The sequence below is a fragment of the Petaurus breviceps genome, unplaced genomic scaffold, assembly GCF_028583685.1.
Source record: "Petaurus breviceps papuanus isolate PSGF00001 unplaced genomic scaffold, PetGlider_PUasm1.0 185, whole genome shotgun sequence".
Taxonomy (NCBI): Eukaryota; Metazoa; Chordata; class Mammalia; order Diprotodontia; family Petauridae; genus Petaurus; species Petaurus breviceps.
Window position 1 is genome coordinate 587,379 of NW_027185797.1, and position 15,622 is coordinate 603,000.

Genomic DNA, 15,622 nt, shown 5'->3' on the forward strand with positions numbered 1-15,622 from the left:
AACCTATTTATGAGTTTTTGGGGAGTTGGGTTTTTTTTTATTTTCTTCATTTCCCCAAAAAAAGTAATTTTAAAAATTGATACACCTTTAAATTAAAAAATTTACTGTAAATTTGTGAGGGTTTTCCTGCACTGAAATTTTGATAATGCAATTGTGTCATGTTACTGTCATATCATATTGCAAACAAGTCATTACATGCACATATTCCTGCTGAAACATGGTGGGCTTCCCGACAGTGGGAGACACACTGACATGCCAACACTTGCTTGTTAAGATCTATTGGCAGACTTGACCATTGATCAAAAATAACTTGAATTTTGTGTTTATTTGGAAAATAATGTAATCACTATAACTTTAACTGTTACACAACAGATGAAACATGTATGGATGATTTTTCAAAACTTTTTTATCTTTTCTTCTTTCCTTATTTAACAGCTCCCACTTGTACCCAAGGCCACTGCCCCCCCATCTTTCCAGAGCCCCCAAGGGGCAGTATCACCCACTTGAGGAACCTCTGAATGAAGAGATAATGATTGTTAAACCCACACACACACAATTATTGTGGGGATTACATGAGATTATGTACATACAGAACTTTGTAAAACACAGTAATAACAAAAATAATGACAATAGCTAGCATTTATAGAGTAGTTCCAGGTTTGCAAAGCACTTTATTCCCATTTTATAGGTAAGGAAACTGAGGCATACATAGAGAGGTTTAATTAACTTGTCCAGGGTCACTCAGCTAGTTTGTGTCTGAGGCAGGATTCAGACCTCAGGTTTTCCTGACTCCTAATTCTATGCTCTATCCACTACACCACCTAGCTGCCCCACCCCAAATTAAATTATTATTATATTATGATCATATTTGATGTTTATGTATTCAATCATATTAGCACGAGTCACAGGAAATATATGGATGAGAGGAAACATGGCAGGAATGAAACAGAGGAAACATAGTAGCTAGAGAGAGAGACAGTCCTGAATTCAAGTAGGCCTCCATTCTGATCTATAATATTTCTGTGGGCAAGTAATTCAACCCCCTTCCATTCCCAGGCAACTATCAAAAACTCTAAGGGGAAGAGAAGACATTTAATAGAGTTTAAGAAGAATTTCCTCCCTGGGAGTTCCTTATACCAATGAAATCACAAGCCTGGTTCGTAAATAAATTTATACATACACACACACACACACACACACACACACACACACACACACACTGGACACATGATTCTGATCAAGCCACTTCACTCTTTAATGAATCCAGGCAAGGCTGCTAGACAGGAAGATGCCAAGAAGAGATGTTGTTACCTCTATACTGATTAAATCACAGGCCCAGTCATATGTATACACATGAACACACACGCACATTTATGCACACATATATGTGTATATACACCTTGCTTTTATGAGTGTATAACATATGTACATGTGTATACATATACTTTTAGGTTTTGATAGCTTATAATGAGTATAAATAGCAATTGTTTTCTGTTCTGCCCAGAAAATCTAAGGGTTTTCCCCTCCCAAATTGATAGATAGTTTTGTGATGCTAAATTGGGTGATCACTTATCTCAGTTCTCATCTACCCTCCCCCCTTAGTCATTGTTGCCTTGGACAAACTGAGATCCAGGAAAGACCTTAATTTACAAAGGTTGGGGTCACCCACTGCATCCTGGGCCTCACCAGTCACTTTGACTTTTGTCTTGCTGCTGAACTTCTGTGTCTCTGGAAGAGAGAGTGAGACTGACAGCTTTGTACAGCTGTGCCTCACTTAGATCCAATTCACGTACAAGTCAAGACATCACAAGTCAAGACGTCACTCCCCCTGCCCTCATATCATTGGGCCTCTTCAAGAACAAAGGATGAATAACACCATATACAGATATAAACACAGAAGGTTATTTATGTATTTGGGGCATTTCTGGATAACTTGTACTATAATTCTCCCTTATTATAAAAAAGCACTTTCTTAGGACATTAGTTGTGGCAGAACTCAAGGAAATGGTGACCGTGTAATACCAATGCATTTTCAAGATTAGCCAGACAATAGCATCAAATCAGAACCAGGTTGAGTGGGCTCACTTCCTTGACTGGAAACCAAAGCCATTAGCTACCCAAGTCCCTGCAGCTGTTCAATTCATTTCCATATGTATGTAGGTGGTATGCCACAAACACATGAAGAACAGAGGAATTTGTAATCTCACTGACGTTGGGTGAGTCAGATAATGCCTAAATTGTTTCATCTGTGAGTAGGGTTACCCAGAGAGACCTGACTGAGATTTGATGTCAGAACCCTAAAGCTGAGTTATTCCCACCCACACCTTACTCTACAAGTCAATATTGTCCTTACAGCCCTTAGAACACCTAGGTTAGCCAGGACTTAAAGGAATTTCTTGTACTTGTTATCTCATTCAAGTTTCAACCTTTAAGAGAGAGAAAATTGTAATGGGATCAAGGTAAAAAGAAAGGGGATTTATTAGGGTCCCACCTCGCCCCCAAATCCTATTGTTCTATCAGGTCTCAAGGCCACAGGTTCTCCACCCCTATTCTAGGTAGGGAACTACTCAATTATTTCACTCACCCCACTTCCCGCTGGCTTTTATCCTCCCTCCCCACAATGTTGAGACAGCTTTTTGTGCTCCTATGGAATGGTCATGGTGGAGCTGGTGCACAGACATCCTTCATCATTTCAAAACAAGGAAAAGCTACTTTTTTCACACCCTACTTTCACTCCAAATCTGTTGAGGGTCAGTACTTTGCTATTTGCAAGGCCATGAGCTTGCTAGAAGCCAAACCTAAGAAAAGAAAGAAACAGTTTGCTCAAGGGAAAAATGTATTTGATGAGGACCATGAAGTATACAGATGACAAAGGAAATTCTTAACTCAATAACAAACCTACAGTCTTAGATTATCAAGCTCATGGATCATAGGGAGACATTTCTAGCTTAGTACAAACATAAATCTATCCAAAATGATTCCTACATAGTCAAAATAGAATTTTCAATTTTAAAAAATAAATTCTAAAAATTCTATTCTAAAAAATAAAAGGTGCACAATTTTCTTGGAAAAGTGGTGATCATGGATTTGCAATAGATTTCTGGAGGTCTTGCCTCAACTTGAAGTCACGTAGACTTTCCAGTTCCTAGCAGAGGGAGAGGAAAAGAAAACACATGAAAGGAAAAAATCTTGTTGGTAGCTCCTCTCTGTGTCAGAAGAATAGCCTTCTACCACCTCTGTCTACAGAAAATTTGAGTAGCCAGAGTTCTACTGATCCATCCTCGAAAAGAAAAGGAATGCTGAACAGAAAGAGCCTTCTATTGTCTTGTTCAACCTAAGAAAAGGAAGAGAAAGGCAGCAGAACCAAGAGACATCTTCTCTCATGGCTGACCAGAAGGCAAGAGGGATCAAGCAAGATCAAGAGAGACTGCAGAATAACCAAGCCTCAAAATCCTGCTTCCTACCACTGAGCAAGTCAGTTCACATGTCCTAGATCCTACCAGGATACAAAGCTCTCCCCCAATTCCTCCATCAGGAGCTTCTTTATCTTACAGCCTACATTCAAAGTTCTGGTAGAGGAGTCCATTTAAAACCAAGGAGGCTCTATTTATAATGCTTCCCCTCCATCACAGGGTCCATCCTACCATTGGTTTGAGCCAAATGAAGGTCAGTCAACGCCAGTCTGCCCTTCCCCACTGCAAACACCTAGAAGGTGTCAGTTATTTACTATGTCATTGCCAAGAATAGTTGAGCCAAGGCTGCCTCACTGGTGTTTCTTTTTGCTTTCTAGATCCAGACCCTGTTTTGCAAAGTGCGGATGGGAACTGGGTGGCCCAGAAGAATAAGCCTCTTCCTCACCCCCGCCTTCTGGCCAAACCAAAGAGCCAGGCATTCCAGGCTCTGGAGAAGGAGTCCAGTGTGGTATCTGCCTATGATGAGATGGGCTCGGATAGTGAGGATGATTTTGACTGGAATGTGACCCTGAATAAGCTTCATCAGAGACCCCAGAGCCTGTCCGAAAATTCCTACTCCACTGACTCCCAGCAGCATACTGAGTGGGCTTATGGGCATGACCAGTGTCCCCGAGGAATATCCCCTTCCTCTGGCCTCTACACTAACCCTGAGACCATGTGCTCTGACTCAGAGACCTCTTCAGTGAGCTCTTCCCGGGAAGCTCAAGGACCAGCCAAGCGACCCTGGCTACAGAGAAAGTCCTCTAGCAACCATTCTTTAGAAAAAGCACACACCCAAGGAGGGCTGGATGTGAATTTCAACCCCCAGGCTGCTGACACACAGGACTCAGACAGCAGTGATGCTGAGGACACTCACCACACATCAGACAAGCGGTCCAGGAGGTGGAGGAGAGGCAAGCTGACCTCAGACAAGCTGGATGAAGAAAAGCCCCCCACCCAAAGCCTGGAGAAAGATTCGTACTCTAATCAGGTAATAGCCCTATATTTCACTTACATTTTTAAAAATCTGAAGAGAACAAGCTTGGTAGAACAGAGACAAGGCTAGCCCCCAAAATAGGAAGATGTAGGATCAAGCTCTGCCTTGGACATACTGGCTGGGAAACCCTGGGCAACTTACTTATCCTCTCTTTGCTCTGATAAAATCTTCAGAGAGCTGGAGGGGGGAGGGGCAGATGAAGCATGTCTGCAGAGAAGTGTAGACATAATCCTTTGAGCAAGGTGGAGAGAGAACTGACTAATCCAAGGGAACAGAAAAGGCTCCACGAAGGAAAGGGAAGCTCACAACATGAGGTAGGGACTCTAAGAGGATGAAGGAGGAGGAAGTACATTGCAGGCATGGGGCCAGTCAGCTCATGGAGATGAGAATTTGAATTCTTACTTCAAAGGGTAGTTAGTTGTCCAGTTTGGCAGGAATGCAATAGGCATGAAGGCAAATAGTGTGTAATAAGCCCAAAGCGGTAGGTTAGGGTCAGGTAATCAAGAGCTAAGTGACAGAGTTGGATAGAGCTCTGGGCTTGGAATCATCTTCATGAGTTCAAATATTGCTTCAGACACTTACTAACTGTGTGACCCTGGGCAAGTCACTTAACCCTGTTTGCTTCAGTTTCTTCATTTGCAAAATGAGCTGGGGAAGGAAATTACAAACCACTCCAGTATCTTTGCCAAGAAAACCCCAAAATTGGGTCACAAAAAGTCAATCACGACTGAAATAGTTCAACAGCAATAGGTCAAGAGCTTAAAATGCCAGGCTCAGGAGTTTGTGTCTGAAGGAAGCCAGATGAGGTAATATGGTCAGATCTGTGCTTTAGAAAGATTAGTGTGAGGTCTAGAGGATGGATTAAAGAGGGAAGAGATTGGAAGTCCATATGGATTGTAAGTGTTAGAAACAGGATTGGAAACCATGTTCTCTACAGATTCAACATTCCTTATATTACACTACCCAACATTTCCTTCACAATTCAGCAGATTGACCCCTTTGGCATCCCCACTCTCTCAGTTATCTTCAGTCACTTCTTGTCTACTGGCTCATTTCCTACTGCCTACAAACATATTCATGTCTCCCCCATCCTCAAAAACCCTCACTTGATCCTTCCATCCCCACTAGCTATCATCCATATCTCTCTTCTCTTTTATGGCTAAACTCTTTGAGAGAGCCATCTACATTCAATGCCTCTACTTTTCCTCTCATCATCTTCTTAATTCTCTATAATTTGACTTTCAACCTCATCATTCCATGGAAACTGCTCTCTCCAAAGTCACCAATGCTCTCTGAGTAGCCAAATTTAATGGTGGGCCTTTTCTCAATGTCCTGGACCTCTCTTCAGCCTTTGATATTGTTGGTCACCTTCTTTTCCTTGACACTCTCTTTTCTAGGTTTCTGTGATATTAATCTATCCAGGTTTTCCTCCTAACTACCTGACCACTCCTCAGCCTCCTTTGCTGTCTCTTCATCCAGGTCACACCTACTAACCCTGGGTGTCCCTCAGTGCTCTGTCCTGAACCCTCTTCTCCCTCTATGCTATTTCCCTTGGTAATGTCATCAGCTCTCATGGATCATCTCTATGCTGATGCCTATTAGATATCTCAAACTAGATATTCTGTAGACATTTTAAACTGGACAAGTACAAAACTGAAATCATCTTTCCCCTCAAATACTCCCTTCATCTAAACTTTGTTGTTCAGTTGTATCCAACTCTTTGTGGGTCTATGGGGTTTTCTGGGCAAAGATATTGGAGTGATTTGCTATTTCCTTCTCCAGGGGATTAAAGAGAACATACAGTAAGTAACTTGCCTGGGGTCACACAGCTAGTAAGTGTCTGAGGTCAAATTTGAACTCAGGTCTTCCTGACTCCAGGCCTAATGGTCTATCCACTAAGCCAACTAGCTGCTTTCTCCTCTAAACTTTTCTATTGCCATAAAAGATACTACCAATCTCTCAGTAACTCAGACCCACAACCATATCCAATCTGCTGTCAAGACCTGATGGTTTTGCCTTCCTAATATCTCTCATACACACCATATTCCTTCCTCTGGCACTGCCACCACCTGGGCACAGGCCCTCATCACTTCATGCTTTGACTATTACAATAGCCTGCTGGTGGGTCTGCCTGCCTCAAGTCACTCCTTCTCTTCTCAGCTGTGAAAGTCAATCAAGTATGACCATAGTACCATATTTAATAAACTCCAGTGGTTCTCATCACTGCCAGGATCAAATATAAAATATTTTGTTTGGCCTTCAAAACTCTTCATAACCTGGTCCTTCCTACCTTTCCAGTCTTCTTAAATCTTATTCAAAACCATGTATTCTACAATTTAGTGACATTGTCCTCCTCACTGTTCCTGGAATAAGACAGTGTCTCCCAGTTGTGGATTTCCATTGGCTGTCCCCCATAACTGGAATACTCTCTCTTTCTCTCCTCTTCCTGAATTCTCTGGTTTCTTTCAGGTCCCAGCTAAAATCCAAGCTTCTATAAAAGGACTTTCATGCTCCCCCTTAATGTTGGTGCCTTCCCTCTGTTTTTCTCTCTAATTTATCCCATACTCGAATGTTCACTCAAAGCTATTTACATAGCATGTCCCCAATTAGATTGAGCTCCTTGACAGAGCTGTTGGGCTTTTTCACACGTACTTGAATCCCTACCACTTATCACAATGCTTGGTACATCACAGTAGGTGCTTAATAAATTCTTGTTGCCTGGTTGTTGAAATTTTACAGTACAAGAGGAAGTATGTGGGGAGGAAGCATAAGAGAGGGCTTCAGGAATTTTTTCAGAGCTTGATTTCCCCTAATTTGGAAATATTGACTCAGTTTGGATAATGAGTCTAAAGGAGAATCTGTAAGAAAAAGATGAATTACTTTAATATGATTGGGCCATTCCTAGGACTTTATGGAAACATCCATTAGTATAAATCTTTTCTCTAGGTTCAAACATTTTTTCGAACATTATTCAATTTTTGCCACTAGATGGTGATAGTGTTTCATTTCCCAGAGATTTTAGAGTCAAATCCTGCATTGTCAATTCTGTATATCGTGAATATTTCACTAGTTTCTATCAAGTGAAAAGAAGCTTGTGTTCTGTAGCAAGTCTCAGGTTTCCAATAAAAGATTCACCACTCACACACACACACACACACACACACACACACACACACGTGTGTTGATAAGGAGGGAGAGAGACAGAAAATATTATAATCGCTATAGATGATATAACTATCTGCATAAAGGTGCCCCTTCAATAATGCAGATTTCCCCTCCAGCAGCTCCCTCCTACATCTTACCATTAATTTACATTATGGGGGCCACGCAACGTGCAGGGAACCTTCTCCAAGTTCCCGTGACGTATTAATATGGATTAAATGGTCTGCCCATATCAGGTATATATATTAATTATTCTTTTAAAATATTTTCATTTTAACAATTCTGCAGTTTTGAGGGTTAGCTACCTGCAATTGTTTGGGAATAAATATATACACCAACACATGTTGTGAATAAAATTTAATTGATGTTTAAATTAAATCTATATCTATGAATATAAGTCTAGAATTCCTTTAGAGATTGGCACATGTGCTCAGGTGTGGTAGCACATGTAATCCCAACTGCCAAGGAGACTGAGGCTGGTAATCTCATAAGCTCAGGAGTTCTGAGCTGTGGTGAACTAAGCCAATTGTGTGTCTGCACTGTCCAGCATGAGGATGGTGAACCCATGGGATTGGGGGGTGTAACAGCAAGCACCCCAGTGTCCCCAAGGTGCCTGCTCACACAAGTTCTTGGATCTGCTTTGTTAAAGGAAAGCAACTCAAAATGGGTTAACAAGCTTACTTTAATCAGTCAGACATATATCGTTTACCTTGTTCAGGGGAAAAAGGTCAGCACCCCAAACTTCAAAATATACAGACAGAATTATCAAGACATTAACAGATCAAGTAGACAGCTTTCCAAACTGTCCAACCATTACATCCATACCCAGTCAACATCTGGGTTTCCACATCTGGGTTTTTCAAAGCCGGGGGACTCTCAACAACGGTTTCCCAGAATTCAGATCAAATCACAGAACACTTCTCAAAGTGAGTCCCAAAACAAAGCTACACATCAGGGCTTATATAGCCTTCTCCTGGCTCAGAGAATGTAACAACCTTATTGACTCACTGGCCAATCAAGAAGTATCAACTGAAAAAACAAGCCTCCCACCCCAGGCTCCAGGTGCACTTTAGCCAAGGGCAGGGAAGATCTTTAAGTTTGCATTTCCATTACAGGGGGTCTCCAGGTTGTCTAAAAGAGGTGAACTAACCCAGGTTCACTAGAACCAGAGAACTAGAACTAGAATCAGAGCAGGTCAAGCTGACCCTAGCCTGAATAGTAGGAGTGAGCCTATAAGTAGTCAGCCACTGTATTTCTAACCTAGATGAGATAGGAAGACTCAACCTTTAATTAAAAATTAATTAAAATACATTAAATTTTCAAGAATTGGCACACAAAAAATGTGAAGCCTTGTAAGATGTTAGAATGAAAACAATAGGATTTTTGTGGATTTTGTGAAATTTTTTTTATTTTTTTAAGTTTTGTTGATGTTTATACATTTATAGATCACTCCCACTTTACAATAGACCTCTTGTTAAAAAAAAAAAAACCGGTAAAACACTTAAATAAAACTAATAATACAGTGATATCTGTAGCCCCCCTCCTCCCCTATCTTTTAAACATTGCAGAAAAAATTACGTTCTTTCCCTCTCGCCCCACTACCCCACTGAAAAATAAAATAAAACCAAATTTCTCATAACAAATATTCACAAGCCAAACATCAAATGAAATTTAAAGCCATTTTTCTTTTGAGATATTTGTTGCTATTGTTAGTCAGTTGTTTGAGTCATGTCCAACTTCATGACCCCATTTGGATTTCTTTTTGTTTTGTTTTGTTGGTACAAATACTGTAGTGGCTTGCCATTTCTTTCTCCAGTTCATTTTATAGATGGGGAAACTGAAGCAAATAGGGTAGAGTGACTTGCCCAGGGTCACACAGCTAGTATCTGAGACCGGATTTCAACTCAGGAAGGCGACCCTTCTTGACTATAGTAGGCCCTGCACTCTATCCACTGGGCCACCAAGCTACCTTTCGAGATATTAATGTTGGTTATTTTAGATCAGAAAGTTTATTAGGCCAAATTCCACTTAGTTTTCCTCCTATGCTTAAGATTGTATTTGATATTGACCAATGTAATGATGTCGTTGTGTTATCACCCTCATCGGGGTAGTAGCTTACACTTGTGTGATTCTGCAAAGTTTCAAAGTACTAGTTTGCATTATCAATAGATCCTTAAATTTATATACTCATCATGAGCTGTTCTATGAACCGTATCAGTCCTTCTATAGTCGTGTATCTCTGAAACCTTTGCTTAAGGACCCAATTTCATTGTAATTTGTTTAAAATTTTGAGAGAAGTGCCTGTCTGAAAGTCTTATCAATTACTACTTAATCACCACGTGGTTAACTGAAACACCAATTAAAAACCGAACTGTTTTCCCTTCCTTTAGCCCTGCCACAAATTTCATCAAAGTTAATGTCTGCTTCCAAAGTGGTCACAAAATGCAAAGGGACAAAGAGACATATGTGAAATGATGAGCAGTCAAGCTAAAATACAGACCTCCCTCCATTGAATGGACTCCCTAAGCCTTGGAAATTATTGGCCTGTCAGAATCTATATGCCAAAGTCTAGGAGAAATCATGCCAAGCCTCTAGGAAATCAGCTGGGCATTAGAGGGGGTAGACGGGGAGGATCAGGAAGAGGAGAGGTGATGCTGCTGAATGTTCCCGGGAGAAGCCAAGTCTCGGAGACTGCTGAGTATTTGCCCAGTTTCTTTTGAACCTTTCAAAGAGTTTGGGATTAATGTCCAGTAGCATTTGAACAGCTTGAGATGAAACTTATTAATCAACATATAATTTATTGTGTGTGGCAGCTAGGTGGCTCAGTGGATAGAAATCTGGGCGTGAAGCCAGGAAGACTTGAGTTCAAATCTGGCCTCAGACACTTACTATCTGTGTGACCCTAATCAAGTCACTTGACCCTGTTTGCCTCAGTTTCCTCATCTGTAAAAATGAGCTGGAGAAGTAAATGGCAAACCATTGCAGCCTCTTTGTCAAGCAAACCCCAAATGGGGTCACAAAGAGTCAGACATGACTGAACAACAGCCACAGCCATTTACTATGTACCAGGCACTACGAGGCACTACAGTTACAAAGACAAAAGTGAAACAATTGTCTCCTTCAAGGAACTTACATTCTAATGGTGGAAACAATTTGCATAGGTGTAACTGGGAAATGTTTCATTTTTGTCTTGATAACTCTAGCCCTTAAGATGGTGCCTGATGCATAGGAAAAGAAGGGAACAAACATCTATAGGCCCTGTGCTAAGGGCTTTACAAATAATATCTCATTTGATCCTCATAAAAACCCTGGGACATAGATGCTACTATTATCCCTGTTTTCCAATTGAGGAAACCGAGGCAGACAGAGGTTAATGGATTGGCCCAGGGCCATACAGTTACTGTGTGTCTGCGGCTAGATTTGAACTCAAGTATTCTTGACTCCTGGCTCAGTACTCTATCCACTAAGCCACCTAGAAGCCTCTGGGGCACATAGTATGTGTTTATCTTATTTTATTTATTTTTTGGAAGGGGGAAGGTAAGGCAATTGGGGTTAAGTGACTTGCCCAAGGTCACAGAGCTAGCGAGTGTCAAGTGTCTGAGGAGAGATTTGAACTCAGGTCCTCCTCACTCCAGGGCCTGCGCTTTATTCACTGTGCCACCTAGCCACCCTCACATAGTATGTGTTTAAAAAATGTTTGTGGAATTAAAGAGATATAAGGATACACTTTAAAAAACCCCAAAAGTAAATGCTTCTCTGTACCAAGGAAGAAAACCTAAAATATAGAAAATAGCACTCAAGGGTGAAAATCTGTTCCTTTCCCAGACTATCTGCTCCATGAATGAGAGGCATGTTAGGAATTGCTGTCAACATCCTGCCTGAGACAGGTGTTTCTTTGGTTCCACATTTGGTTTGCATTTTAGGTTTTTGATGATTTGTCAGAGACTGATATCAGCAGTGAAGATCACCATCATAAAAGCAGGACGAACGCCACAGAAGAGAAACTGAAATCCAGGTTGTTTGAATTAGCTGCTAAAATGAGTGAAAAGGAAACGTCTTCAGGAGAGGAACAGGAGTCAGAGCCCAGGACAGAATCTGACCATCAGAAAGAAAGTCTGTCCTCAGAAGATAATGGCCAGTGCATTCAGGAGGAGCTGAAGAAGGTGAGTTCTGTAGCAACCCTGGGCTGGCAGCTTGCACTTGGCACAGATTATATGCATGGTATAAACTGGTTTATCGTCTACGGTGAGGGTCTGCTCAAACCAACAGCCACATCTGGCCTCATGTTCATCATCTGACGCCTCTGCTTAGACACATCTGGGGAGATAGAGTTGGGTTTACCCATCTGTTCTTAATGAGATTTTCTTTTCTTTTATTTCTTCCCACTGCTTTCAGTCTGGATTTTAGTTGGAGATTATTGGTTTTATGTAGTCCTCCAACCCGTTAAAAGTTTGAAGATTTTTTTAAAAAATGCTTGCCTTGCTTCCCTGTTGATTGGATCTATGTAATAACAAACACAGTGTTTAGGAGGAAAATAATAGAGTGCTGGGCCTGGATTTAGAAAGACTCATCTTCCTGTGTTCAAATCTGACCTCAGACACTTAACTAGCTGTATGACCCTGGGCAAGTCACTTAACCCTGTTTGCCTCAGTTTCTTCATCTGTTAAATGAGCTAGAAATGGAAATGGCAAACCACTCCAGTGTCTTTGCCAAGAAAACCTCAACTGGGGTCATGAAGAGTTGAACACAACTTAAAAGCAATAACAAAAGTTATACTTGGTTATTCTCAACATTGAAGCTCTATGTCTTATTTCACATTAGATTTCTTGGTTGAATTAATCTAGGTTGATTAACCTAAGGACCATTTTTTTCTTACAGAAGCCACCTTGTTGGCAGTTGGTGACAAGAGTCATGGTTTTACTGAAAGGGAATAGTATATCCTAGTGGTATGAGAATAGGGCTACCCTTACTATATATAGTCTCCACCCATAAAATACAATCTCTTTGAAGTAGAAAAGTGTGCATGTGTGTGTGTGTATGTGTGTGTGCATATACAGAGAGAAAGAAAGATAACACCAAACATTCAAGTTTTAGACAAGTTAAACTGAGGCAGTTAGGGAGTGGAGCAGAGGAGAAAGGTAGTCTATAATGGGGCCAGTGTAGCAAAGATTAATGATGAACATGAATTTTGGAACTTCACACTTATTCCTTATCCAAGGTTGGGTAGTTATGCAGAGGGAGTCTCACTAATCAGTGATTCTTCCATGCTCCCATCTCCTGCGTGCGACCCAGTCTTAACTGTTATCTGATCTATTTTATGGGACATCACAGAAAAGATTAGAACTAAGCTCAATTTAATGCTAGGAAAAAAGGTTACTCCCACAGAAGGACTGTTTTGAAAAGAAACAAAGCCTATTTTGTGTGCTAGCATCAAAAAGAACTTGGTTTTTCTTCTTTTCCAAATGGTCCTTGCATGGTAGTAACCATTTAGAAATGGCCTGGATCCTGTGCTGAACAATAAATGCGCTGAGGATACAAGGGAAGCCTTAGAGATTCCCCATAAACTCATTGTCGTTCTGAACCTCAAAGCACATTTTACATTTTCTTTGACCACTGGTCAGTGTTGAAACTTGTGTGGAGTGACCCTCATTGGCCAGGTGAATGCACCCTTTTGTAAATCTGGAAGCAGGCAGAGTAAAGGGCAATCGTTTCACCCCAAGAGTATCAATATTTCTTGGAAACCAAGAAAAAAGAGGAAGCAGTGGAAAGAATTCTAGATTTCAGGCCAAAGGTCTTGGATTTAAATCTTACTGCTATGCAAAAGCATGGAGATGGGAGATGAAATGTTGGAACAATGGGGGAACAGCACAGAGGCCTGTTTGGTTGTACTGTAGAATGGGAGAAGGAAAGTAATGTTTAATCAGCCTTTCCTTCAAAGCTTATAAAGTACTTTTCTTACCAAGTATTAGCCCCTTCAACACTTCACCAGATCTGTGTTCTCTTCCCCATGGACGTTCCCTCCACTGGTGCTAATAGCCACATATCAGTTCCTTTTATCTTGTCCAACCCTTGTCCATTGAGTCCAATACGTCCATCTTTCAAAGGCAGGTTCACTGGAGGTCTTCTTCTAGGTGTCTCTACCTTACATACATACTAATGGAGCATACGTAGTGTATCATTCAGTCACACTATAAAACCAACCCACTTCTTTTCCATTCATACCTAGGAATGAATAAATGGATGAATGAATGTAAGAAAAGCCTTGACTAAGCAAATCATATATAAAAGGTGAAGACATCCTTTGTCACCACTCCTGTACATATTTATACATCTAATTGCTTACAAGTAACAATGTTATTCCATGTTAATATTATACTACATTGTTATTCTACATATAAGGTGTTAAACATAGTATAGTAGAAAGCTTACCTGGGGCAGCTAGGTGGCAGAGTGGATAAAGCACTGAGCCTGGACTCAGGAGGACTCATCTATATTCAATATTCTATTTCACTATATTCTATCTTCAAATCTGGCCTCAAACACTTACTAGCTGTGTGACCCTGGGCAAGTCACCTGACCCTGTTTGTCTCAGTTTCCTCATCTGTAAAATGAGCTGGAGAAGGAAATGGCAAAACCACTGCAGTATCTCTGCCAAGAAAGCCCCAAATGGGGTCACAAAGAGTCAGATATGACTGAAACAACTAAATAACAACATAATGGAAAAAAACACTGGCTCTAAAATCAGACTATGGGTTCAAATCCTGCCTCAGACACCTTAAGCTCCATGGGCTGCAGTTACCTCACCTATAAAATGAAGATTTGCCTAGATAGCATCATAGGGCCTTTGTAGCTCTAGATCTATGATTCTATTTATATATTTACCCCTACCATTCACATCACTCCTGCCCTGCAGCGTTCCACCATCCACAGCCATATGGCATCACTGAGAGTGTACTCATGATGAAAAGATGTTTGTTTGTTTTCCCAGTGGTTTTGAGACTAGATTTCCTGAAGGTGAACTGTGTGACACCTTCTGCTTTTTTTATCATATGTTAATAACATGGGCCTAGGAACCAAGGACAAGAGAAGAGAGAAACTGGAATATGCCAGTGAATTGGTTGCTTATTGCTGAGAATAAAAGTGGGACCTAAAAGTGATGATATCTGAAAACAGGTGCCCTGTGAATGCTGACCTAAACCTGTTCAGGTCAGATGGCCCAGGTAGCCAGCTGCCCAGGGGTTCTACTCAAATGCTTTGGTCAGATAACATGGAAAAGTCATATGAACACATAATTATCCCAATGTATAGTCAAAATCACCTCAGGGGGAATTTAATTTTCAGCTGAAAGGAATGTATAAAAAAGCAAATTTCAGTGGTAGGTAGACAAGAGGTCTCCAACATGAGGCCCAACCCACATTAGACAGCAGCACTCATGAGTGGGGGCAAAGTACATTAAAATATAATCAGAAAATATTGAACAAAATAAATAAAAATGAAATTCAACATAATGTTAATATGGGTTTTCTAAATCAATAGGCAACCAGCAGGGATCTTTATGTGATGGCTTAGTGTCCCAGTTTCTATTTGAGTTCAACACCACTGGCATAGACAATTATTTGAATAGCATTTAAAATGTGCCCCCGCTCCCCCCTTTGAAATCAATGTGGAAAGATGAGCCAGACATAAAAGAAGAGTGAAAATAAAATTTGGGAATGAGATTTGAGGAGATTTTTTTTCACTGATTGTTTAAGAAAGATTTTTAATATTTTATAGGAAAAATGTCCAACAAATGCATGCTTTGTTTAAAGATAGCGGTAGGGATAGAGACTGGACCTGTGATTTCATTAGTATAAGGAAGGCCCAGGGGAGTCAATTCTCTACCAATGCGGGTTGGCACCTTTTCTATTATAGACTTAGAGAGTTTCCCAGGGGTCAGTGAGAGGTTAAGTGACTTGACCGTGGCCAGTTTGTCTCAGAGGTGGTATCTGAACCTAAATTGTTCTAGCCTCTG

The 15,622-nt window shown here is 40.8% G+C and overlaps 1 protein-coding gene across 2 annotated transcripts in view; it reads left to right on the plus strand.

Moving 5' to 3' along the window:
* MYRIP (myosin VIIA and Rab interacting protein) overlaps window positions 1–15,622 on the plus strand; it is a 435,525-nt gene that overhangs the window by 369,283 nt on the left and 50,620 nt on the right. For both annotated transcript variants that reach the window (XM_069088306.1, XM_069088307.1), the window contains exons 10-11: window positions 3,791–4,443; window positions 11,535–11,774. In XM_069088306.1, the coding sequence (XP_068944407.1) occupies window positions 3,791–4,443; window positions 11,535–11,774 (893 nt within the window). The remainder of the gene's footprint in view (window positions 1–3,790; window positions 4,444–11,534; window positions 11,775–15,622) is intronic.